At 44.7% G+C, this 27067-nt stretch overlaps 3 protein-coding genes across 11 annotated transcripts; all 3 read right to left on the bottom strand.

Moving 5' to 3' along the window:
* Positions 1-7445: 7445 nt before the first annotated feature.
* Positions 7446-8887, bottom strand: LOC120696386 (RING-H2 finger protein ATL40-like). Its single transcript, XM_039979402.1, has one exon. The coding sequence runs from the start codon at positions 8498-8500 to the stop codon at positions 7949-7951; it is 552 nt and encodes a 183-aa protein (XP_039835336.1). The 5' UTR covers positions 8501-8887; the 3' UTR covers positions 7446-7948.
* A 1391-nt stretch (positions 8888-10278) lies between these two features.
* LOC120696274 (pentatricopeptide repeat-containing protein At5g19020, mitochondrial-like) lies at positions 10279-21260 on the bottom strand. Of its 9 annotated transcripts, XM_039979400.1 has the most exons (5): positions 18555-21260; positions 17252-17485; positions 12055-12471; positions 11866-11945; positions 10279-11767 (listed from the first exon to the last, which is right to left on the bottom strand). In XM_039979400.1, exon 1 carries the CDS (start codon positions 20774-20776, stop codon positions 18806-18808), a length of 1971 nt encoding a protein of 656 aa, XP_039835334.1. In that variant the 5' UTR covers positions 20777-21260; the 3' UTR covers positions 10279-11767; positions 11866-11945; positions 12055-12471; positions 17252-17485; positions 18555-18805. The 9 variants fall into 9 exon arrangements, with proteins under 9 accessions (XP_039835334.1, XP_039835332.1, XP_039835331.1 ...); XM_039979398.1 differs by having other exon boundaries at positions 11866-12471; XM_039979397.1 differs by having other exon boundaries at positions 10279-11945.
* On the bottom strand, positions 14602-16198 carry LOC120696370. The gene is made up of 2 exons (XM_039979401.1): positions 15834-16198; positions 14602-15642 (listed from the first exon to the last, which is right to left on the bottom strand). Exons 1-2 carry the CDS (start codon positions 16163-16165, stop codon positions 14637-14639), a joined length of 1338 nt encoding a protein of 445 aa, XP_039835335.1. The 5' UTR covers positions 16166-16198; the 3' UTR covers positions 14602-14636.
* Positions 21261-27067: the final 5807 nt, after the last annotated feature.

Genomic DNA, 27067 nt, shown 5'->3' with positions numbered 1-27067 from the left:
AAAACCCTAATAACCTACCTAGCTAAACTAGGCCTCACAAAACACACCCTAACAGAAGGGCAAATTGTGTTATAACCACGGATAACAACACCAAGTTTTAGCACAAGGACAAAATTGTGGCTTAACAGCGAATGACACAACCACACTAATCACAAGCTCCAAATTGTAGCAGCACCAGCGAACTGAGTGTAGCTCAGCTGGTAAGGTTCCTTGTGGTGGAACCTGCCCACCAGGATTCGAGTCCTCGACTTAGCACTGGTGCTCGCATTTTTCTGGATTTATTCCAGGATTTAACCGGCACTACTCTTTCAGTGGTAGGCGACGTGCCCGTCTGTAGTGAGGAGCCAATGGTGACTTCGTCAATCTCGAGGATCTGCTTGCTCAGTCTCTCGAATGTGCTCGTAGGGGTAAGGTTTTATGCATGCATTCATAGAAGTGAGTGTGCGTGCATTTATGAGCGTTTGCGTCTATACTGTGTTTCACAAAAAAAAATTGTAGCAGCATCATATTACCGCATCACCCTCAACGCCATCTCCAAGACAATTCCCACAACGAGGATTTTACGTCAAGACACCAACATTGCTCAATCCGGCAGAGCTAGATCTTGGTTTTTCACCTGGAGGAAGTGAGGCTACCAAGAGAATGCATGGTAAAGGTTGGTGGTTCTTCGACGACGTCTCCAGCAGTGAAAGGTGTGACGTTTGAGGGCGCCATCATCACCTACCATAGCTTGAGCTAGACAAAGCTTTCATCCAGAACCTGGACCAGAAACTGGTATACGAAACTACACATCGCTGGTGGAGTAGTTGATTTCCTTGCCATCATGGATGCTGGTGGTTGGGAATACGCGGTCGAGCATGGCGAGGAGCTCATCATAATGTTGAGTAATTGGGCAACTACATGATTAAATTCTGAAATAAATAAATCATGAACATGACAAGAAGTAGCACGAACAACTCCATCATACTGGCAGCAATACCCAATAAAGAACTCAGAACACATGATCAAAGGAAGAACCAGATCACAGCGCACGTACTAAGCGTTTGTAGATGGAGATGCTGTTGCGATCACCAGTGGCGCAGACAGGGTGATGACAGTGATGACAGTGTTGTGGACAAAGTGCAGCAGATGACGTCGAAGATGACGATACGCCGCAACACCGGACTTTGATGGAGGACGAGCCAGGTGAAGATCTCGAGCAGTCGCGCGAGGCGCTTCCCAAAAATCTTTTTCGCCTTCTCACAGTGCAGGATCCCAAAGGTGAGAGATTCCGAAATCTGCTCTCATGTTCATCAGTGCACGCTGGCGCTCAGGATGGAGAAGACTACGGTGGCGGCGCAGCAGCGAGAAGAGGCAAAACCCTAACTCAGATTATATTGATTTTGGTAAAGGCCAATAGGTTGCATATATAGGAGCATCCACGACCTAAAACAGCAAAAGGAAGCCACGCCCCCGCTAGGCGAGGAGCCGAATTTCGGCGTACCATTTACGCGGACGTCGCGCGCCCGCGCCCTTCACCCCGGCCCTAGCCCCTGGCCGAGCCCGGCCCAGCGAGGCGAGTGAGCGCGCGTGTGTGGTGCTTTCTTTCCCTCTCACACACAGCTTGGAGAGACAAAAATAGCTTCACTATTTAAGTTAGCCATTCTCGCCTTCCACAAGCAAGGTGGGACTAAAGGCTTGCACCACTCCTTCACTTCCTCATGCTCACATGAGCCTTTGAGATTTAATATGGAATTTGTGAAATACACATTTGGCCCTAGCCCAAATTCCAACAATCCCCCACAAGATCTCAAATGCCCATTTAGAGATTTGCCTGATTCTCACTGTTGTTTGATATATTAGCATTTTAGTGAGGACTGTTAAGTTGAACTCTCACCTAGAGCTTCAAGCTACACTTATCCACAACTTGAACAATGGACTACGCCTTAAATTACAAGTTTGGTGCAAACAAAATTCACTCAAAGTCATAACTAGTACACAGCTGCCAGTAGCCTACTCTGCGGGTGGAGCATATACGTCATACTCTCTGGTCTCTTCATGGGCTAGCTAGAGATTACCCAAGTCTCGTAGACGACTGCGACGTTCAACAGTCGGGCTCATATAGGTTTATTTCTTTCAAGAATGCTCTGTAGGATAGTATCTTTGTTTAACCAAGCCAATAGAAACACATTAAGGCACACAACCAACCTACCATACAGTATATGAGAGTATTGCATCTTGACCTAGAGAGGGTTTATAAAGAAATTACTCACCTCAGTTAACCAATAGCTTGTTCTTCCCAGGTTCTAATTCACGGGTCTCCGATCACATAGGTTGGGTTGCTACTATGGCAACTATATGGGTCTCAAACCCATCTCCCTCGATGCACTTCCTATCACATTCCGTGATAGCACTTTTGTAAAGGGATCTGCCAGGTTTTTTTCTATTTGAATATAAGTCACACTTATTACTCCGGAGTTTCTCATCTTCCTGACAGACTCCAGTCGTCTTTTAACATGTCTTGATGACTTTGCATTATCCTTAGCACTGTTTACTTTGACTATCACTGTTTGATTGTCACAATTTATAAGGATAGCCGGCACTGATTTCTCAACCACAGGCAAGTCCATCAAGAGCTCACGTAGCCACGATGCCACAACAGTGGCTGTATCCAAAGCAGTAAGTTCTACTTTCATGATTGACCTCATCAAGATGGTCTATTTGCAAGACCTCCATGATATCACACCACCTTCAAGGGTAAACACATATCCACTTGTGGCATAAAACTCATCAGCATCAGAAATCCAATTCGAATCACTATATCCCTCAAGCACAGCAGGGTGCCCAGAATAGTGAATCCCGTAACTCACAGTACCAACTAGATAGCGCATAACCCCTTCAAGTGCATTCCAATTATCAGTACTCGGGTTGGACATGAACCTGCTCAATTTGCTCACAACAAAAGATATGTCGGGTCTCATTGTGCTAGCTAAGTACATGAGTGAACCAATTATCTAAGAGTATCTCAGCTAATCTTTCGCAACCTTCTTGTTCTTTTCGAGTATCACACGGGGATCATAAGGAGTTGGAGAAGGCTTTCTATCCACATAGCCAAAGTAGCTCAAGATCTTCTCCACATAATGAGACTGCGAAAGAGTAATCCCATTCTCACCCTTAATCAGCTTGATGTTCATAATCACATCAGTTTCTCCCAGATCTTTCATATCAAAACTCTTTGATAGAAAAGACTTGACCTCATTGATCGCAATATTTGTGCCATAAATCAGTATGTCATCCACATACAAGCACAATATGACTCCTGCACCCCCACCATAGCGATAGTACACACATCTATCAACTTCATTTATGACAGAGCCCGCAGAAATTAATGTTCTGTCAAACTTCTCATGTCATTGCTTAGGCGCTTATTTCAGACCATACAATGACTTCAACAATTTGCACACCTTGCTCTCTTGACCCTTCACTACAAACCCATCAGGCTGATCCATATAGATCTTCTCATCCAACTCTCCATTCAGGAAAGCTGTTTTTATGTCCATCTGATGACTGATAAGACCATATGAGGTAGCCAGGAAAAGGAGCGCTCAAATAGTAGTCAGTCTAGCAACATGTGAGTACGTGTCAAAGAAATCTTCGCCTTCTTTTTGTGTGTAACTTTTGGCCACAAGCTGAGCTTTGTACTTTTCAATAGTACCATCAGGCCTAAGCTTCTTCTTGAACACCCATTTACAACCCACAGGTTTGCAACCATAGGGTGCTCAGTGAGTTCTCACGTACCATTGGATATAATCGAGTCCATTTCACTTTGGACAACTTCTTTCCAATCATCTGCATCTGGTGATGCATATGCCTCAGCAATAGTAGTGGGTGTGTCATCCACAAGGTACACAGTGAAGTCATCACCAAAGGATTTTGCAACCCTTTGTCTCTTGCTCCTTCGAGGAGCTTCACTGTCAACCTTCTCAAGGATTTCCTCACGCTCAACTGGTTGTTCAGAAAACTCAGTAATAGTAGGAGCAATAGGTACAAGAGTTATGTCAGAAGAAAATCTAGAAGTGTTGTGCATATCTTTCATAGGAAAAATATTTTTTAAAAATATTGCATCACTAGATTCCATAATACGATCAACATGCATATCAGGTACCTCAGATTTAACTACCAAACATTTGTAAGCTATACTCCTCTGAGCATATCCTAGAAAGACACAATCTACTGTTTTAGGTCCCAACTTGTGCTTCTTGTTGATTGGTATATTAACTTTCGCCAAACATCCCCATGTGCGCAAGTAAGAAAGCGATGGTTTTCTTCCCATCCATATCTCATATGGAGTCTGTTCTTTATTCTTGTTTGGAACTCTATTTAGGACATGACTCGCAGTCAATAAACCTCCCACCACCATGCCTTAGATAAACCAGCAGTGTCTAACATGACGTTAACCAAATCAGACAATGTATAGTTTTTTCTCTCAGCAACCCCGTTGGACTCGGCTGAGTAGGGAGGCGGCTTCTCTTGAATAATGCCATGTTCCTCACAGAATTCATCAAAAATTTTGGAAAAATATTCACCACCGCGATCTGACCTTAAACATTTGATCTTTCTCTCTAGTTGATTTTTAACTTCAGTCTTTAGATTTTAAAGTAGTCTAGCACTTCATCCTTAGTTTGCAACAAATAAACATAGCAAAATCTAGACGCATCATCAATCAATATCATGAAATATCTCTTTTCACCCTTTGTCAACACACCATTCATCTCGCCCAGATCAGAATGTATGAGTTTGAGAGGTGCCAAATTTCTCTCCTCGACAGCCTTGTGAGGCTTTCGAGGTTGCTTCGATTGCACACAAGTATGGCACTTTGAAACTTTGGCAATGGTGACATTCAGAATTAAACACATGCTGGATAGCCGAGACATTAAGCCAAAATTAACGTGACATAACCATGAATGCCAAACACTCACATCATCATTAACAGCACCGCAATATATGGTTCACTGACTTATTACAAAAATCTGCAAGGGAAAGACGGAACAAGCCTCCGCAATCATAGCCTTTACCAATAAATTGTCCATGTTTCAACACAACTAATCTAATGGACTCTAACACTACCTTAAACCCGTCCTTACACAGAAGGGAGCCGCTCACTAGATTCTTATTGATAGTAGGGACATGCTGCACGTTCTCCAGCTGCACAATCTTCCCCAAAGTAAACTTCAGATCTATCATACCAACACCACGAACAGAAGCATATGACCCATTCCCCATCAACACGTTTGAACCTTGGACAACCTGATAAGAAGAAAATAAAGAGATGTTAGCACACACATGAATATTAGCACCTGTATCAAACCACCAACTCATGGATTGAAATACTGAAAGAACAGTGGATAGATTATTGTACCCATCCTCAGTGCTACCGAGGGTCGTCATGTTGACATTCTTGGATCCTGCTGGTCCATGACTAGCTTTTCCCTTGCGATCAGCACGGTTGGGACAATCTTTTGCAAGATGTCCCAAAACAGTTCATGTCCGCTAGGTTCCTCTTCTTCTTCTTAAAGGTACTAGTCTTGTTAGGCTTGACTTGCTTATTCTTGCCTTTGTTCTTATGTAGGAACATCTGCACCATGTGGGCGCTGGAATGGCCCTCTCCTTTCACAGTAGCATCCTTAGCCCGAGCCTTTTCTTCATCATCAAAAGACGCTATCAGATTTTGAACTGATATCTCCTGTCTTTTGTGTTTCAGAGATGTGGCGAAGTTCCTCCAAGTAGAAGGCAACTTTGCAATCAAGCATCCAGCTACAAACTTGTCGGGTAAAGGACACTTTAGGATTTCAAGATTTCAAGTTCCCTCACGATGCTCACCACCTCATGAGCCTGTCCCATGACATTATGATTGTTCACCATCTTATAGTCACGGAAACTCTCCATAAGGTAGAGTTCACTGCCAACATCTAATGCATCATACTCTACAGTAAGCGCATCCCATAGTTCCTTTGCATCGGTATAGTGCATCTTCTGAAGAACACTAAATATGCATCCGATGAAGAGATCATTGGCCTTTGTGAACTTCTTCTGCTCATCAGCAGTAAGTTCACTTCCAGGCTTGCCAAGTCTCGCATCCCACACATGCATAGTTCTAAGCTAGAGACCGATTTTGATAAGCCATCTCTTGAAGTGCACACCAGAAAACTTTTCTGACCTCAGTTCCTCAACAAAACTAGCCATCGTAAAGTTATCAACAAATTGCCTATAATAAGGTTTTTGGATTGTTGAGTAATTAGACAACTGCATGATTAAATTCTAAAATAAATAAATCATAAACATGACAAGAACTAGCACGAACAACTCCATTATACTAGCAGCAGAATCCCAAAGGCGAGAGCGTCCACGACCTCGCGTCTTGATTCCATGTCTCGTAAACTTATTGGCTAAGTAACCAAAAAATAAAACAGTAAAAGAAAACCGTGCCCCCGTAAGGTGAGAAACTGGATTTTGGTGCACCATTCACACGGGAGCGCGCTTGAGCCCGGCGAGGCGAGCGAGCGCACGTGTGGAGCTTCTTTTCTCTCCTACACACATAGCTTAGAAAGGCAAGAATAACTTCACTATTTAAGTTAGCCATTCTCACCTTCCATAAGCAAGGTGGGACTAAAGAATTGCCCTACTCCTTCACTTCCTCATGCTCACATGAGCCTTTGAGATTTAATATGAAATTTGTGAAATATTTATTTGGGCCTAGCCCAAATTCCAACACATAGGAGTTGTGGAGTGGCAGGATTGGTGTCGGCGCCCGCTCTGCTGCTCACAAAGTCATGAGGACCAGCAGGACCGGAGAGGGAGCAAAGCCGCCGCCGCCGCCGCGTACCGCCATAACCATGGCTGCCACCGAGCTTGGCAGAGAAAGACCAAGGCAAAGAGAGGGAGGGAGAGGAGCATCATGCCGCTGCCTTCATTGTAGTCGCACGGACTTCTAGTGGCCCGCTCGAGCGGTGGCGAGGCGGAGGAGAGGAAGTGGGGTGTGCGACATGCTCCGCTCGAGTCGGGGCTTCCCTCGAGTCGCCCCGAGAGGAGCGACCTAGCGGCCTCCCGTCTGGTTTTCTTTTCACCACGTCTCCATGTTCCTCCTCCATTTCATTTTTATATATATAGGCCAACGGCCACGCTAATTATAAAATCTCAGATCAATAGAAGTTAAACGTCTCGAGGATTTTACTTATATATCAGACCAACGCAATCGGGCCAAAAAGTTTGTGGCGGTGGTCGCATAACCCAGAAACAGGACACTCTTGGATCCTTGGTGGGTACAAACTACAAAGGCTGTTTTGTCGATAATGGCTCAAGAGTATCCTATGCCGTACACGAGGTTAAACAAACATTTGATGTCGCTGTTACAGTGCCGCTGACGCCTCAATCTCATCGATCTGGCCACAAGTGAACGAGACAATAAATAAATTCTTCAGCCAGTGGTATTCCAATGTCCCCTTCAGCCGGGCATTGGATCAGCCATCCACATGATTATCCAGGATGATGCAGCTCTGGTTGCCTTGGTTAATAACTCCGCTTAACCGTGCAGGTTTTGATGATGCAGCTATGAGCTATCTACTAACTGGTTGCCTTGGTTAATAACTCCGCTTAACCGTGCAGGTTTTGATTGAGGAATCAAGGGAATGAGTAAGATGAAACCACATCTATCTCTGGGGTCAATTGGCTGATCCAGAGAAGCTTTTCGCTGACAAACAATGCACGAGCGGAATTACATGCCATGGTTCAGACATTGTTCATCCCAACACAAGAAATTGACACCAAAATTATATACTCAGGGAGCCTATCTACAGCCAATCATCCGTCGACTCTCTTCGAGGAGGAGGAGGAGGAGAAGACAGCAGATTGAGAACACAACGCTACAGCTATCTACCTTTGCACCTCGCACACAGTCAGCGCCGTGGCCGCGCTATATTTGGCTCTCCAGGTCCGGCTGCCGGCCGGAGGACCCCGCCGCCGCCGCCGCCTTGGGGCCGGCCTTGGGCGCCTGCTGCGGCGGCGGCAGCGCGGGGCGCGCGCGGCAGACGGGGCAGGTGGCGCGCGCGCAGAGCCAGGCGTCGACGCAGGCGGCGTGGAACGCGTGCCGGCACCCGGGGAGCGTGCGCACCGCGTCCCCGTCCTGCATGGCGCTCAGGCACACCGCGCACTCCACGGGCTCGCCGCCGCCGTGCTTGTCCGCCCTGAACGTGAGCACCGGCATGGCCGCCAGCGCCGCCTTGTCGAGCCCGGCGGCGGGCCTCTTCCGCGCGGGCAGCCCCGCGGCGGAGGCCGTGCGGTGCACGCCGTCGCGGCCGCTCCAGCGCACGTACAGGTAGTTCATGTACAGGATCACCCCGTACAGCACCAGGCACACCGCCGTGAACGCGCCCACCAGCTCCAGCGTCGCGCCGGAGGTGCAGCACCGGCTGCGGCCCGCCGCCGGCGCCGGCGGCGTCCCTGTCGTCGCATCCGCCGTGGACATGCCGCTCTTGGTCACCAGCTGGGATGCCACTCTAAGCAAGGCGCAGAGCAGGAGCACGGCGTCGTGGCGCGCGCGTTCTCTTCCTGGGCTCGCTCGGCTGGTCTCCGGGTTGTTGCTGGTGCGAGGAGAGAATTGTTTTGTGGATTTGGGGATCAATGGTGGGGCTCGGATTGGTGCTCTGGAATGATCGGGAGGTTTGTAATTTGTATAGCGGCGGATCGTGTGATTACGCAAGCGATTAGGGTGATGACTAAGCGATTAGTTAATTGAGGTTTGGTGAGCACATACCATAGGTGCTCACTGCTCACGGATGGGGAAAGCTTGAGGGGGAGCGGGGTTTTGTTGCCACGAATGGTGCGGTTGGGCACGGTGCTGCCATCCTGATCCTGCCAATGGTTTGAAGTGGCAGTGAGCACACGGATTTGGATCTGATAAAAAAGGCACATAGATTTGGAGCTTTAGATTGACCTGATCATTGATAGCTCCATAGTAATAAAATTGTGCCATTATCGTTAATTACATTCGGCTTTAAATTTTTTTCATTGTTATGTGGGGGTGGTAATACCAATACCTTTGAAAATGACCTAAATTCTTATCTTTGATTTATGTAGATTCTGAGTTCGTCCTCACCTAAGCTTTCAAAATTTTTCATTTTGATTAGGTTTTAGACTTTTTTGTTTCCACATTATGGCGGTTACTCTCTAGTTTCTATATGTTGACCATTGTATGGTAAATCCTACTTGACTAGTGTATTCCTCCAGTATACCATCATTTTTTAGAATCATCATGTACCAACCAGGACATTGAACATATTATAGATAATTTAGAGTGCCGAGAAAAAATAGAAGAAAGGTCGGACATATCAAAGACATAATGATGGTTGTGCCCTTGATTACTCTGAATCAAGTCCTAAAAAGTTATCAAAGAACAGGCTTACTAAGGGGTGATTAGGACCTTTTGGTATTTTTTAATCAGTGAAATATTGTAGTCACCAGAAGGGTTTTGTATTTCTCTGAACCATCCCTGCGGCGGCGCCTCCGGATTCTTCATCCTGTTGAAGTTGACTCGTGGAATTGTACACATTTGCCAAGACTGCAAGAAACTGGGCAAAATGATGGGGACAAGAGAATAAGGCAGAACTGGGCCAGAGGCATCCAGAGTAAGTGGACAATAACATGATGCCTATCCACAAGGAACAACCCATGAGCAGCACACCTGCTGATTGTCTCCCATTCTCTGGATGACTGGAAACTGGTCTCCAATGATAAAAGGTGAAGCTGAAAGCTACTCAACAGTGCAGATATTCTGCAATTCATTCCCACTGCAAAATTCTGCACGAGGAATTCATATCAAGAGTTATCACGCCTTCATGATGTACACTAATTGAAGGTCAAGCACAATAGATCAACATCTTGACCATTTTTATTAGTTTTTCCCAAACCATGTCGTTTTGAGCAGCTGGAGCCGTATAGCCAAGCTGTGATTTGATCTGCTAATAAACAAACTGAAGTCTTTGCCCTTGAGCATCAGATTATGTATATCTGGCACCAATAAGATAGGCAAAGACAAACACAAAGATGACTAACTATTCATTTATTTAAGAATACATATCTTGAAACGTGGGCATGCCATGTTGCATCATCCTGTTGTCGATGATATTGTTTGAGTTGGAATTCCCAAAATCCAAAACATTATCATGTTGTTCCACCCGCTGACGCTTTTGTTCTCACTTCCCATAAAAGAGTTAACCTGGAAGTTGAAATGCACTGACACTTAGATTTACATGTTGATGAACCTCACCCTAAATTTTTTATTATTCAAATCACTAACACGTTAGACAATATTGGGCAAATCGCCCAAAACAAGGTCCTTTACATAGTCTGGTACTTGGTTCATAAACACTTCAGAACCAGAGAACAACACATACACTCCATAAAAAGCTAAGCAATCTGCCACTTTATTACAGCTTCGATTACACACAGAGACAGTACAGCAGGAGAAATCGTCACACATAATGTCTCGTATCTGATACACCAAACCACCAATAGCACTTCGATCAACACAGCATGATTTCAGAGCAGAAGCAAGGACGGTAGCGTCCATCTCCAAGATTATTCGTGTCATACTCTTATACACTGCAATAGCTTCAGCTTGCAAAGATGATGCTGCGTAGGTAATATTACCCGCTCCTGCAGCTAGAACCTCACCGCTACTGTCCCTTACAATAAATCCCCAACCCCCTGATCTGCTACTCGGATCGAAAGACCCATCAGAATTAATCTTATAAATGTCTGCAGGGGGTGGTTTCCAACTATACCGGGCCACAGCCGTTTGTTTCATTGCGTTTCTCTCCAATTTTTGAACCTCCATCAAGAAATAACATACAGAGCTACAAATCTCATTCGCACTCTGCATCCTCTCACCTTCATTGACCTTGTTTCTTGCTGACCACCATCTCCAAAGAAATACAATAACTTTCAGTTGTATGTGTCTATCAAATCCCCAAATCTTATTAATTGTTTCCACTCCTGATTGACAATTCACCAATTCAGCTCTAATGTGTTCCATATTCATGAGGCGTCAGCACAGCTTAGCAAACTTACATTTGAAAAATAGATGTCCACAGTCTTCATCAAACCTTCTACAAACCGGGCACATAGTATCAATATTGATACCTCGGTTAGCCACATTTCTTCTCACAGGTAGGCTGTTGTGTGCTAATCGCCACACAAACATCTTCACTTTATTGGGAACTTTGAGCTGCCATATTTTGTGCCATTTAAATTCATCCCCACCCCCATTTACATTCCCAGAAGTGGAACCATCTCTGCCTGTAAGAGCATCTCTTCTTGTCACTGCCACTTTATAAGCTGATTTAACTGAAAATAAGCCCTTTGGGTCAAAGTGCCATGCAGGCCAGTCCTCCATATGTACATTAATTGGAATCCTTAAGATCTCGGCCGCATCCTCTGGCCAAAAATTGTCACAGATTAGCTGCTCATCCCATTCACCCGTAACTGGATCAATAAGTTCATTAACTCTTGTTAGCAAGCATGATCTTCTAGGAGTGGCCAGTTTTCTTGTAGATCCTCTGGGCAGCCATGGGTCCTCCCATATCTTCACATTCTCCCCGTTACCGAATCTCCATATAATACCTTCCTTCAACAGTTCCGCTCCTCTCAGAATGCTTCTCCAGGTATATGAAATGCCCGCACGCGGCTGACAATGAAGAATATCCGAATTTGGGAAATATCTCGACTTCAGTACCTGCCCACACAATGTGTTAGGGCTAGTCAGCAGCCTCCATGCTTGCCTGCTCAACATTGCCAAATTAAACAAGTGCAAATCCCGAAATCCTAAACCACCTTTTTTCTTTGATCGTGTAAGTTTTTTCCAACTAAGCCAATGAATTTTATTTGTTTTGTCTTGCTGACTCCACCAGTATCTAGCAATAATCATATTTAGCTCCTCACATAGACCTTTTGTAAGATCAAAACATGACATAGCATAGGTGGGGATAGATTGTGCTACAGCTTTGATAAGAATTTCCTTACCAGCCTTCGATAGAAGTTTCTCCTGCCAGCCCTGAATTCTGCTCCAAATCTTCTTTTTGATATACTCAAATGATCTCTTCTTTGATTTTCCCACTGAAACAGGTAGCCCCAAATATCGTTCACTCCTAGCTTCGAACCCAATAGACAGGTCTGAAACCATAGAATTCCTAACTTGATGGCTTGTGTTTGGGCTGAACATTATAGATGATTTGTCCCTATTGATAACCTGTCCAGAAGCCCTTTCATATACCTCCAAAATACACTTGAGCTCTTGTGCATCGCTTGCTGTAGCCCTCATCAATATCAAAGAGTCATCAGCAAAGAATAGGTGATTTACTCTTGGTGCACCTCGCGAAATCTAGATGCCTTCAATTCTGTCATCACGCTCAGCTTTTTGCAACATTGCTGATAAACCTTCTGCGCATAAAATAAATAAATAAGGTGAAAGGGGATCACCCTGTCTTAAGCCTCTTTCGGGTATAAATCGCTGAGTATAAGATCCATTAACCTTTATTTTATAGGAAACTGAGGTAACACATTTCATGATAAGCTGCACCCACCTCTCATTAAAACCCATTTGTAACATTATCTTCTCTAAGAAACCCCATTCCACCCTATCATAAGCTTTGCTCATGTCTAGTTTAATTGCAGCAAGCCCTGTTATGCCCTTTCTTTTACTATTCAAATAATGTGTTAACTCATAGGCCAAAAGGACATTATCTGTGATTAATCTCCCTGGAACAAAAGCACTTTGAGAAGGGGAGATAATATCTGGTAAGATATTCTTTAATCTATTAGCAAGCACCTTTGAAATGAGTTTATACAAAACATTACATAAACTAATTGGCTGCAAATCTTTCAGCTTTTGTGGGGAGCTTGTTTTCGGGATTAAAACAATAATAGTGTCATTCCATCTTCTTGGCATAGGCCCTCAATTAAGGACAGCTAGCAGCCTAGCACCTCTTGTTTCACTCGATCACCAACTAGAGACCCAAACTTCTTATAGAATATAGAGGGCATACCATCAGCGCCAGGGGCCTTCAAGTCTCCTATGCTCTCAAGGGCCTTCCATACCTCCTCTCCTGTAAATGGCATCATCAAAGTCTCATTCATGTCCTGTGTAACTCTAGGGTCGACACAGCTCAGCACTTCATCCATTTGTCCTACACGTGAAGAAAACAAATACCGATATTGGTTAGCAATAAAATTCTTTAATTGTTCTCCCTCCACCGTATCACCGTTGTCATCCTTCAACTTACTGATCCAATTCTTCCTTCTCCGTTTTGATGCAAATGCATGGAAGAAACTAGTATTTCTGTCACCCTTTGTCAACCATGTGTTATGAGCTCGTGCCTCCAATATATATCATGTTGGTCTTGCAGCCGTTCAAGTTTATAACGCAATAGATGTTCTCAATTTACTGATTCTTGAGAAATGCCCTGTCGTCTGCAGATCTCTAACTCCCTTTTAGCTCTTTTAATTCTCCGCTCCAGTTCTCCTAAAACATTCCTATCCCATTCCCATAGATCGCCCAGCACCTTCTTCTGCATTTCCACCATGCTGTTAACCCCTTCCTCTAAAGCTCTCCCCCATGCATCAATCACTCGAGCCTCACACTCCTCTTGCAGCCATCTAGCCTCAAATTTTGGAAACACCTGCATAGGGCCATTCCACTCGTTGTTCTCTTTATTCCCCACATCAATTATAATTGGTCTATGATCTAAATGTCTGGGGTCCCCATTAACAACCCTCACCACTGGGAACTTACATCTCCAAGCACTATTAGCGACAGTGGCGGAGGGCTCGGTAGGGCAAGGTAGGGCAGTCGCCATACCTCAGGTTTTGGTGGGAATGCATGCTCAACTTTGGACTGAGTTGTTTTGAGATGCATTTAAACCTGTTAAGCATCAACACTAGTGCTATATTGCAGTTTTAAGCTTCGTCAATCCAGTTCTGCCATACCTAACTTTCAATCCGTCCTCCGCCACTGATTAGCGACTGCTCTATCAAGTCTCTCCTTTATAAAACCAGCAGCCATGTGATGGTTATTCCGCCAAGTAAAAGGGTCACCCACAAAGCCCAGATCATGTAGTCCACATTCCTCCAACACCGATCTGAATTTTTGCATACTCGATTCAGCCCTTGGTGGCCCACCCTCCTTCTCACAGCCAAACAAAATTTCATTGAAATCTCCGCTGCATAGCCACGGCATCTCAAATTGTTCCTTTAAATAATGTAAAGTCTTCCACGTATTATTCTTGTTCTCATTCCTTGACTCCCCATAAATACCAGTGAATCTCCACTGAAATCCATCATCTCCTCCTATCACACTATCGCGAAGCTTTTCACAGCAAGCTGAATTCCTCTCCTCCAAAACAGAGCTAAACCACCACTATTTCCCACACTATCAACAACCACCATATTAGGCATTTCCAGTTTCCACCTCAACCAATCCATCCACTTTTCATCATGTTTAGTTTCCGACAAGAAAAGGACATCAGGGGCCTCCCGCTTCTGGATATCCAGAAGCCCTCGAATTGCCGGGCCATTCCCCAATCCCTGGCAATTCCATGTTATTAGCCTCAATTTTGCACGCGAGGCTGTTCCAGCAGCCCCGCGTTTTCCTTTTTCATTTTTTTAGAAGCATCCGAGAGTTCACTTTCTCCCAATCTTTCTTGAGAATTATTATCCCCTAGCATTATTGGCATTAGGGCCATAGGTAAATCCTCATAGACTTCTATGGTATTGTCCTCATTGTCATCCAAGTTGTTTTGGAACACCCTCTCATCAGGTTTACGTTTCTTAGAGTGTATTGTTGACTGAAAATCATCTGGAGGCAAACCAACTTTGGACACTTGATTTCTTAATGGCGAAAATGCTTCAATGGTAGCAGCATCCACTCTTCCTTCCATACCATCTTTTTGACTGTCATCACTCTTATTTGTCTCAGATTTTTTTGAGTCAGCACTCCCCCTCACTCCAGCAGAATTACTCCTTCTAGATGAGCTATCTCCTTGAGTATGCCATTCACCCTGATTCTTCATTTTCCTCTCATCAGGTGCCCGTAATTTTTCATTGTATGGTAAACAACCTTTATCATCACGGAGAGCCGGCTTAGGACATTCAATCTCTGAATGGCCAATAATGCCACAGGAAAAACAAAAATATGGGACTTTTTCATACACCACATCGTACCATTCCCTTCTCTGTCTCCTAGAAGAAACAACAGATACCCCTCGGCACAATGGTTCTTTCAATGAAATAATTACTCTTGCTCTCAGCTCTTTCCCCACTGCCCTTTTTTGTTCATCAACATCCACTTTCAAGACTTGTTTTCCAATCTTACCAGCAAGCTCAAAACCCCACTTCTCATTCCTTAGCCCAAAAGGTAGATTCAGAATGTTGATCCAAATAGCCATCTCGTCAAACTTGACATCACTTGGCCTTAAATCATAGTTAAACTCCTGTAAAATCACTGCATTTCTTCCCACTGATTGGCGGCCTATAAACCATGGAGATCCCTCCAAGGCTCTGTTCTTATCATGCTCAGACTCAAACTCAGCTATAAAGAGATTATCCCCCACCATCCTTGCTTCCAATCCCTGTTTTAAAAAACGTTTTAAAACTACGTTTAATCTTGATTAAACTCTAAACTTTGGCCTAGCGTTGCGTTTAATCACAGTGTCGTTTAATCACAAAAGACGTTTAATCTACGTTTAATCACAAAAAACTCTAAACCATAGGCTAGCGTTCACCTAGCGTCTAGCGTTTTTTAAAACCTTGCTTCCAATCCCCTTGGGTTGCCCCAGGCCAGACGCATAGCAGACATAATTGTTTGCAAATGTAAAGAACTAGGCGCAAGAACTTTCCCAATCACCGCATGATTCACCACAGCCAAATCAGATTCTTCAAGGTCTTCTAAAACCAATGTTTCATTCTCTTTTGCAGTCAAATTTAGCTTCCCAAATAAATCAGATACCTGTTCTTCGAAACCTTGGTTCTTCTCCTTCGGGGTTGTACCTATCCTCTTCTCAACTCCTGCAATACGGGGAGCCCCCTCCCTCATCTCCAAGACTGCAATCTTCTTGCCCATCTTCTGCATCGCCGCCATCCGCCACACTTTCTGGCCACCGGGCACAAAGCTCCGACCAAGGACGGGCAGTGATGCTAGGATCACCCCTTAGTCGCCCCGAATCGGAAGTTCTATCCCAGTGGAGAAAACTTGCCCAGCGAGGCGAGAATGCAGAAGCACCACACAAATCCTTCAATCAGCAAGCAGCGCACTCCACCGGATGGATGCCTGCAAGATTCCTCCAACTTCCTGGATCGAATCTCGGAGAGAAAGATGCAGAAATTTGGGGAAAAGGCCTCTCTCTACTGTTCACTGGGGAACACTCGAGAAGGCAACCAAGGTCTTACCTCACCCTAAATTAGAAAGGTGGAACAACTCCTCACACATGTCATGCCACTCATACATGGGGCACTAGTGGGCTTAAATTCATCTTGGGCGGGCCAGGATGTCACAATTGCAGTTTTTTTTTTGGGTAGGGGGTGGGGTTTTTTTTTTTTGGGGGGGGGGGCAATGGATGGAATAATGTTAGATGTTGGTGCTTATTGAAAATGAACAAAACTGGAAAATGCCTCACTATCCTTTTGTTAAAGTGGCATGATCTCCATTTCCGGATAGACTCGGTGGCTCTTTGTTCTTTGACGCTTGACCTACGATGGGATCAGGATACCAAATTTATTTCGCAGTGGCAGTGGAACGTGCAGCAGTCGTACTCGGGTCTGAAGGGGGTACTTCTGAAGAAGATAAAATGGATCTATCAATTCTAGCTTTCATTCTCTGCGCGTAAGCTGTCACGTCTCAAGAATTATTTTATACGATGAAGACACAACTAAGAGCGAGCCTACAACCATACCTGGCGTCGAAACTCGCAGCACAAATAGATCAGGTTTCAACAGTGACCTGAAGTGTATGGATGTGGTCATGTTGGAAAGGCGGCTACCAACCAACTGTTGCATTTTATCTTCAGTGGGTTTTAGATACCCGTCAAGTTTCAGCAGATTTCAGCTAGGCCAGTTCTAGAGAGTAACATGGAAATTTTTATTTGTGGTATGCTGTATGCATAAGGGAACTTCAAGCACAATTTCAAGCTTCTAACTTCCGAGAGTTTATTGCTAGTTCCAATCATACCTCAGCAAAATATGATCAAAATTTGATTCTCCAAGCAAGGTTTTGGCGTTGACCTCTATTTCAAATCCATGAACTCAGCACAATCTTTAGGGATCACCTCCGCCCAGCTCCTTTGGTGCCGTCCCTGGTCCTGCTTCATGCTGGGGATAGATGGAGCATGGAGGTATATTACTGTCAGAGCTAGGCGGCGAATCGACCGGTGCTAGGTATGGACAGAGGGATGGGGGTGGTTATCTGAAAGAAAAAGGATTAGGAATTGCAGATGGTAGCAATGATTTGATCCAGTTGAAGCATGGCACTCCATATGGTGCGGCGTCACTATTATTTACATAATGCTACTAGTCTATCAACCCGTGCTCCCGCACAGGCTAATTAGAATTAATATAAAAAGTAAGACTTACAGCTAATAATTATAATTATATACCTTTCATCTATTAAATATTCTAACACATACACTAAAATATATATTTATCATTATGTAGTTGCAACATATTTCATTTTGCATCATACTTCCATGTATGTTTGATATATATTTAATTGAACCATTTGTTTGTGAATTGATACTTTTATCTCTTCCATCATACATGAATAGATGGTGACACATATCGAGAGTAGTATTTTATATAAATAATAGCATTAATAGTATTAATAATGATATAAATAGTAATTTAGAATTTTGTAATGGAGCACTTTAATATTTATTATAATTATATAATTTAGATTCAGATTTAGGGTTTACTTTAACTTTAGATAATGATAAGAGCAGACTAGTCCAGTAAGTTGAGTCAGATTAATTGAATTCAGTACAAGTTCTAGACACCCCAAGCATGTTATGGCTAGTGATCTATCTTTTTTTTTCGAATATGCCCAAGGGCTGTGTATCATTTCATTCAAGAACAAAGAAACATGCCCAAGTTCTCCCCTGACAAAGAGGGAAGGAGAGGGGTAGGGATTAGAAACTTGCCGCTAAACAGTAAACACACACACCACAGGCTTATGATTTTCCATAGATACCAAGTGAAAAATACTGAGAAAAAGGGTGCTAACTCTTGATCAATCTAAATCATATCATTACAAGGACAAGAATTGAAGTACTTTCTCAGCTAAAGGAAGAGGTTTCTTGGACTGCAACTCTAGATATTGCATTCGAGAAATGAAGCAAGCAGAAATTGTCCAAGGTCTAAGGTTATCAGCCATGCCAATTGTCTTTGTATTAAATATTATTAGCATCTTATTCTTATAGGATAGAAACTTGCATTACTATATTCATATTAACTACTGATACACAAACATAGTAAATTACCAGTGCTGACGAAGTTTTCCATGAAGTTGTCCTGCTTATGAAGTGACAGTTCTCCAAAATTTTCTAGTTCTTCTTCATCAATTGTTTTTGGTAATATGTAGCCAGTCAAAATTATATTTCAGTCACTATATCTTGCTTGCAGTTGCTTTTACTTTTGACAGAGAACAATTATTACAGCATCTTCAGCAGACATAATGAATATGACCAGCATCAGTTGACCATTAGAGCTAATTGAAAAATACTTTATCCTATTACTGTACAATGCCACTGTTTCCAGATAATCTCTCAAAATTCTCATCCTGTAGCTCCTTCCTCACAACTGAAACGTTGGTCCAACGACCAGCATCAGCATATATATTAGACAAGGCTACTTTTGATGCACCATGGGTTTGGTCAACCTTAGCTAGTTCTTCAGCTGCTTTCTCTCCTAATGCTATGTTTCCTTGTGCCCTTGCTGCCGAAAGGATGCTGCCCCAAATCACAACATCTGCTTTCATGGGCATCATTAAAACAAGCTGTTCAGCCTCTTCCAAATAGCCAGCTCGACCAAGAAGATCAACCATACAACCATAGTGTTTGATTGTTGGCTGGATTCCATATACTGTCCTCATGGACTCAAAATAACGCTTTCCTTCAGGTACCATCCCAGTATGACAGCATGCACTTAAAACACCTATGAATGTGATTGAGTTGGGCTTAATATTGGTCTTCTGTAATTGTGAAAACAGATCAAGTGACATGTGTGCATAACCATGGATAGCTAAACTACAAATCATAGCATTCCATGGAGAAACTGAAGAGAACTTATCATTGGCATGATTGAAAAACTGCACTGCATCAGCAACGCTTCCACACTTGGCATACATATCTATCAACCCAGCACTCAGGTTATCAGTAAGCTGGACTGATTTGTTGATTATATATTCATGGATCCATCTACCTTGATCCAATGTGCCAGAATCAGCAATTGCAGATAGAGCACTTCCCAATGTGATCTCATTTGGTTCAACGCTAGAATTCAGCATCGAAAAGAAAAGCTGCAAAGCCATGTCTGAACGTCCAATCTGCACATACCCAGATATCAAAGTACTCCAAGAAATATTGTCGGTTTCAGGCATATTATCAAACAGCTGCCTTGCTTCATAAGTTAGGTCCTGCTTTAGTAGACCAGCCAAAAGAGCATTCCATGATGCAATGTGTGATTTGTCTGACAATCTAAACTGCATCTGGGCACAGCCAATAAGACCACAGCACCCATAGAAATGGATCAGGGTTGCCTGCACAAATGCATGGGCATCAAAACCATGCTTCAGAATAACAGTGTGAAGCTGCCGCCCTTCTGTGACAGCATAGTACCGAGCACATGCCTTTACCAGATCAACAAGCAGCATTTCACTACCATTGGCGTCTAGCTCACTCACCATATGAATGTAAGCCTTCAGAGCATCTGATACCATATCTGCACGGATGTACCCATCAATCATCGTGGAAAAAGATACTACATCCCGCTCTGGCATCCTCCAGAACACCTCTGCAGCCTGGTCCATCATCCCTGCCTTCACATAACCATTGAGCATTGCATTCCAGGTGACCCTATTCCTATGCTGCATCCCATTGAACACAGCACGGGCAGAATGGAGCGCTGACACCGAGGCATACGCATGGACCAGGTTGGTAGCCACAATGATGAATCCATCCAGCCCCCGGCGCAGAGCGACCCCATGCGCCATTCCCACTGTGGCCGCTGCCCCATGGCTGGCGAACACGGTTACAGCGCCTGCGAGAGTCACCTCGTTGGGGAGAACATCATCTGAGAGCATGCCGCGGAACACAGCCACAGCGCGCCCCGCGTGTCCGGCGCGCGCGAGCGCGGTCACGAGGGTGGTGTACGAGACAGCGTCCCTGTGGCCATGCGGCATGTCCTCAAGCAGGCGCTGCGCGCAGTCGAGGTGCCCCGCACGGGCCAGCGCGGCGAGGAGGGTGTTGCGTGCGGCGGCATCGCGGAGCGGCGGGGGTATTTCGTCGAACAGCTGGTGGGCGCTGGCAAGGGAGGATGGGTGGCGCGAGTAGAAGGCGAGGACGGAGTTGCGAACAAATGCGTTGGAGGCGAAAAGGCCCGATTTGGCCGCGAGCGCGTGCAGCTGTTCGCCGCAGCGGAGTCGGGAAGCCCGCTTGAGGGATGCGACCAGGAACGGGGCCAGCGGGGCGCCGGAGCTGGGCATGCCCGAGGCCTGTATTTCTCTGCTCAGAGTCAGAGACTAGCAAGTGACGAGGGACCGTGAGACTGGCGCGTCGCGCTGCGGCGGCCGGGGGTGGAGGGGCGGCGACTGCTAGATGATGGTGGCGAACGGAGGGGCAGCGTGAGGAAGGGACGAGAGGCCAGTGGCGGACCCACCAATAGGGCAAGGTAGAACTTGCCCACCTGACCTCCGAGTGCTCAAGTTTCCTGTACCGCCATGGCAGCGGCTCCGGAGTCCGGCGCGGCGGCGGCGGCGGCCCGCGCGCGAGGACGCAGCAGCATCCCGCGCGAGGAGGCAGAGGCGGTCCCGCGCGGTGGCGGCGGTGGCTCAGGCGGCCAGCGCGCGAGGAGGCAGCGGCTGCCTGCGCGCGTCGGAGTTGGCGGCGGCTCAGCGGCCCGCGCGCGAGGATACGGCGGCGACTCCGGCGTCCCGCGTGTGGGGCGGCGGCAGCTCAGGCGGCCCGCGCGCGTGGCAAGCATTCGTCTCCTCGCGTTTGGGGAAGAAGAGATGGATGAAGGGTTACGGGCCTTATGGGCTTTGAATCTGCTAACTTGGCCGGCCCAACCTTGTTTTTCAATTCAAACTTTGTTGATTAAAGAGCAAAGCTCAACCAGGCAGCAATCCTGTGCAAATATTAGGAGTCGCTCATGGGACTGGCACTCAAACCATGATATACAAGGCCCAATAACTATTTTTTATTTTGGAAATAATTTTTTATTCTCAAATAAATTTTTGTATTGTTGAAACAATTAAAAAATTATTCTAAAACAAATTTGATTGGATTATATATGTTGGCCGATTTGCTACGCTAGTTTAGGCCCAAAACATAAACTCTGGGATGGTTGAGGCTAGTGCGACGGCCGCAGCTATATGTCGCCCGTGTGACAAACTGGTGAACCATCGCCTGAAAGATTTGGTGAAACCAATTTGGCCCAATATAGCTTAGCCCACGAAGCCCAGTATCCATTTATTTACTGATTCTCAATTGTCTAGTGGGCTGTTTCCATCCATATGCTTTTTAGTCCATCAACCAGTTGTTGTACACATACACTACTAATGTTGGTGGGTTTATTGCAGCACTTGCTGGCAGGTTCTATTATATTTCTTTTTTTCTACTTACTTTATTTTTCTTTATTATGCATGCGTGCAAGCGGCACTGCCACGCCGCTGTATCTAGCCTTTATTATACATGCATGCATGCATGCAGCTATGCTGACATATTTTTTATTCCGTAGTTGAAGCATGCGCGCATGCAACTCATCTGAGAGTTTAATTAACGGTAGTTCTTTCTTTTCTTTCCTTTATTTATTCCTCTTTTTGCTTTCCTTCATCTTTTTATTTTTATTTTTTCCTATAAGCTTGCTTGTAAAATATTCTCCAATTTCTCCTTTTACTTATTTTCGTTTTTTATTCTTATCATTATTTTTATCTATTTCAATTTTATAGTTTGTATCATCTGTATTTATTTTCATATGAACTATTTAATCGCAATGAAGAAGTATCATTTTTCTTTTCTGATTTGTTTAACTAACTTGGTAATGATGTATAGAACTTATTTAAGTTGTGCACTTGTCATGTAGAGTTATTTAATAATTTATATTTTTATACACTTATGCGATTGATATAGGTAGGAGTGAAAAATGAGCATGTATTAGCACTAGTCTATATACTTATAAGAATCATTTCTTTCCGAAGCATATGTGTTTATTATTCATATTATTCATGTAAAATTATTTGTCTGTTTGTAACTAATTTGTTCGGATGTTAAATTATTTGTTCGCTTTTTAGATTAAATTGTTCGGCAATGTTGACTCGTTTGTTCACAACATTCATTTTTCATTACTTATCCTGTACAATCAAATATTCGTGATGTTTAATATTTTGTTTGTTGTACATTATTATTTATTCGTTATGTTTATTTTTTTGGCAAAAATAAATATTTGTTCGTGATGTTAAAATATTTGTTCCCGGTATCTGAAATTAATTATTTAGTATTAAAGAAAATAGTTTTTAAAAATATTGTGCAAATATAGGCAAGTGTGGTCTTGTTTTGAAGATCTTGTCATGAAAAAGATGATAGTGCAACACAAATTTAATATAGATGCTCGGTTTAGTATATATAGTTTTTTTATTTCCAAATTTATGTGCATGTGGTTGACGTCAACATCATATATTATTCTGAGTGCATGTATACTTGAATTAGCTCGCGACATGTGGAACACAGCAGTCAAACATCTAATAGGCCGGCCCAAATCAATGTTCCGCAATATAATTATAGCATGGATCCTTCAGGTGACGGGTTGCGAAATCATCACCTCAAGTGATGCATAGTTGCTCCCTAGTGCGACAGGTTTGATGGGGTCCCACGGGTGACCTCCAGCAGCGCCTGCAATTCTATATACCGGATATCCGGGTAATTCTATATACCGGATATCCGGGTGGAACCTCCACCCGGACACTTTAAGATTCACGCTAGGTCTTGGTCCTTCTCTTCTGAACAAGCTGCCCGTGTGCTGCAGCCGCCTCCTTCTCCACCCCTGCGCAGCTGCCTCCTTCTCCCCGTGCCGCAATGCCCCGTGCATCCGCAGCACAGTGTCATTGCCGGCGGAGTCGCCCACGGTGCCACCGGCCCTCGCGTCGCCCCTGCACGCGCCGTCTCCAATGAAGCTCGGCTCGCCGGCGCGAGCTCCCCCGACGATTTTTCTTATTTTTCTTTTGATTTTTTATTTTTTGTTTTTTTTGTAATATTTTGTTTTGTTTCAAAAATGTTTCAGAAAATGTTCCAAAAACAATTATTCGGAGCATTTTATTGGCTCCAAAAAATAATCTAGAAAAGTGTTTCGGAACATTTTTTGTTCTTGAAATTTTAAATTTTGTTCGGGAACATTTACTGGAACATTGTTCACATTTTTCGGATTTTTTTGTTCCATAAAATGATCAATTTTTATAATAGACCTATTTAGAAATCTCTAATGGGCCTAAATGGGCTGTCCGATTTTTAACCTCCACCCGGACATCCGGTACAGAGGAGGCCCCAAGCTCAACCAACAACCACCGAATACATTCTCGGACTTTTTTCACAGGTATATATTTCGTTCTTAGGCCTAGTTTGGCAGCAAGAGGCAACAAACCCAGGGATGGGAACCCTCGAGGGAGATTTTCGTGGCAGGTGAGAACCCCCTCAATTCCATGTGGAGGAATCCCCTCTTGGGATTCACTCCCTGTAGCCATTTGGAAGACAAGAGGTAAAAAATTCCTAGATACAAAGAAAATGCTCAAATAAATTGGAAAAAATGAAAAAAAAGGGGTAATATGTGCCTGTTCTCTGGCAGCTGCTGCCATGGTTATACAATGTAGAGAATAGTTTGCCGTACATAAATAAATTAAAAACCAAATATTAACGGTTATCAAAGACATGCATCTAACATATTTGTACGTATCATCCCGCCATATCAGGTACTTGCATGCATACAAATAATACAACTGCAAAGAATCAAGAGGAGTCTTGTAACACCATTAACAGTCAACTGCCATGTTGATTCATTACAATATAATTCCAAAACAAAAACCATTTGCTTGTAGCTCACAAAAATTCAGGGGATAAATAGAGCAACAATATGTTCACGTGGCCTTCAGAATAGCAGGATATAGTGCCCAACCGAGATGAATGGCTTTCATATGGTTATGTCCATGCACATACCCACTCTGTATTTGTGCCACTCCTGTGACGAAATAACTTCTACCTTCTATGCACTGTTTGCAGCAAGTGCTCTACAAAATAGCACAAAGAAAGTTTGCATTAATTATATAATTACCAAAGCACCGGTGAAAATGTAATGACACAAAGCTTCAAGCATGCATGTCAATATTACTTTTCTAAACACAAAATCTAATGGTTATGCATTCAAATAATCCAAACACTAAAAACTAAAAGCATGAACTGCCATAGCTGTATCATCCATGCTACCATGGATACAAGAACAAGTACAAGCTGCTCCAAAGTACAACTAAACTGTATAAAGAACATACTTGATTTTTCTCTAAAAATTATGACTTGCTTCTAAAAATTAGATATATGATATTATGCATTCACGATAATTGCCAATAACATGACGATTTGCATTGCATGAGGTTCTTGACAGCTATTGCCAATAACATGACGAATGCATGCATAGTTGCCTGATTAAGAAGTGTCAGTGGTTAGCTCTTCGCGTGACGCCAAGCTACCGAGATTCTCGCTCCTGATAATCTTAGTAAACTGGCTCGGCACTTGCGGATTAGTTTATCATTGCAGACATTGTTCTTATCATTAATCCTTTTGAACCTATATAGCCCATGGATGCAAATATAAAAAAGAAGACTCTAGTAGACAGACTTCTCACTGCAAGAGCACAAACAACATGATAACCTCCTTAAAACTAATAGCTCATGGATGCAAATATAAACAATATAATGATCTTATTTCTTTTATTGATGGTTCTAGATAAAAGATTTTTACAACAAGAGGGATCAGGGCCAGCTACAGTGCGCCTTGAATTTATCACCTCCTTTTTGCAGGCGACTATCTAATTATTTTCACACAAGCAACAGAAAGAGGCGCCTAGAATTAATGAGATCCTGGACTTGTATAATAGGAGATCGGGACAGTTGGTGAACAAAGGCAAATCAGCGGTGTTTTTCGGTGACAAATGTGATCAAGATGCAAAGCAAATGGTACATGCGAAGCTGGAAATCCTGACTGAGGCACTGGAAATCAACAAAATATGGCACATCAGAGTTTGCTTTACCTGTTACAAGCGTCGATCTGGGAGGGGTCAGGGAGAATGGAGAGGAGCGTGCGTATTAGATCGCCCGCTCTGTTGAACCCACGCCAGGATCTCCTCTTGCTCTTGGCCGCGAATTTTCTTCAACAAGATGTACAAGAAAAGATGTGAGGAGAGGAGGAACCCTAGCATGGGGGAAAGGAGATGCGAGGGAACGGGGAGATGGGAATCACCTAATGCGAAGGAGGAGGCTGCAGGGACACTGGCGGAGGAGATGTTGTCGTCGCGAGGTTGGAGGAGGAGATCAAACGCCGGCGCCGGCGCCGGCGGCACTTCCGCTTCGACCTCGCGGAGTCGAGCGTGAGACGAAGGACGGCCGGACGGGGACTTCTCCCCGATGTCCGTAGGCCGGGCGTGATTCCACGGGGATATCGGGCTCACCCGGGCCGGAAACCCCCATGTAGCAGGCTTCCAAAGTTGCATGTTGGGCTCCGCGTGGGCTGCCGGCCCGGGGAAATGACAGGGATCCTGGCCGGGAAGTCGGCTTCCAAACTAGGCCTTAATTTCTGATCCCTTGGAACGAGTGGACTGCTTGCGAGAGCTCCACTTCAAAAAAAAAAATCAGCTTCACTTTACAAACTCCACTCCATCTTGCGGCTCCACTCCTGAAGCTCTACTCCATTATATTTGGCTACACTCCACTCTACCAATCCTCGTGGGCCCAGGTTGTCATAAGCATTGCCCTCTTCCTTCTCAATGCCGGTCTAGTACAAGTCAAGGACGCTGGGTCAGAGGAGCTCTCATGACATCTGCCCTCGCCGGCTTCGAGGCCGCCGATGAGAGACTCTGATTGAGGCGCCACCCTATTTGCAGCGGTGGCCCCGATTGCGACAGGGGCGATAGTTGGTGGCTGGTGGAACAATGGCACTGGCACGACCCTAAGGACATGGGTGTGGACCCGTGCCGATCACCGGGTCACTGGCCACGTCTTTGTGGTGGACTTTGAAAGCGCGCCATGCACCACACCTTGGGCCTGGAGGGTGAGGCCGCCTCCCGCGGTGGCGCCACGCTGAATGAGTGGGACTGCGGGAGATGGCGCGAGCCACAGCCGACGCCGGCCGTGTTCAAGGTACGGGTGACGGAGCTCGATCGACCAGCACACAGACATGGCCACGTTCGTGATGCTCGTGAACTTAGCGGACGTGATGCTGGGCGTGCACTGTGCCAGGCTCACCAACATGTATGTTGTTTCTGCCCTGCGGCGCCGTGCTCATCCATGTGGTGCCATTCAAGGACCCCGTCACAGACATGGAGGTGACCTACATGGCGTCATGGACTACAACGTGAAGCTGGAGGAGAGCTTGCTGATCGATTAGTACCCGAGGAACCACCAGGTGCTCACGGACCCCTACGCCGTGCACAAGCATGGCTGGGACGCGCTCAAGATGGCATATACCTGGACAAGCAGAACATCCTGATGGATCTCGTTCAGGGCCACGCTGCAGGAGGC

This window comes from Panicum virgatum, chromosome 1K (genome assembly GCF_016808335.1).
Source record: "Panicum virgatum strain AP13 chromosome 1K, P.virgatum_v5, whole genome shotgun sequence".
NCBI lineage: Eukaryota > Viridiplantae > Streptophyta > Magnoliopsida > Poales > Poaceae > Panicum > Panicum virgatum.
Note: the sequence above shows the minus strand (reverse complement) of the source record. Positions and strands in the feature narration are given on the sequence as shown.

Excerpts from the sequence above, each read along its gene's own strand:
- LOC120696386 (XM_039979402.1), bottom strand. The coding sequence starts at position 8,500 with ATGTCCACGGCGGATGCGACGACAGGGACGCCGCCGGCGCCGGCGGCG.
- LOC120696370 (XM_039979401.1), bottom strand. The coding sequence starts at position 16,165 with ATGGCGGCGATGCAGAAGATGGGCAAGAAGATTGCAGTCTTGGAGATG. Across the intron at positions 15,643-15,833 it reads CCAAGGGGATTGGAAGCAAG|GATGGTGGGGGATAATCTCT; the intron begins GTTTTAAAAAAC and ends ATTGGAAGCAAG.
- LOC120696274 (XM_039979392.1), bottom strand. The coding sequence starts at position 20,776 with ATGCCCAGCTCCGGCGCCCCGCTGGCCCCGTTCCTGGTCGCATCCCTC.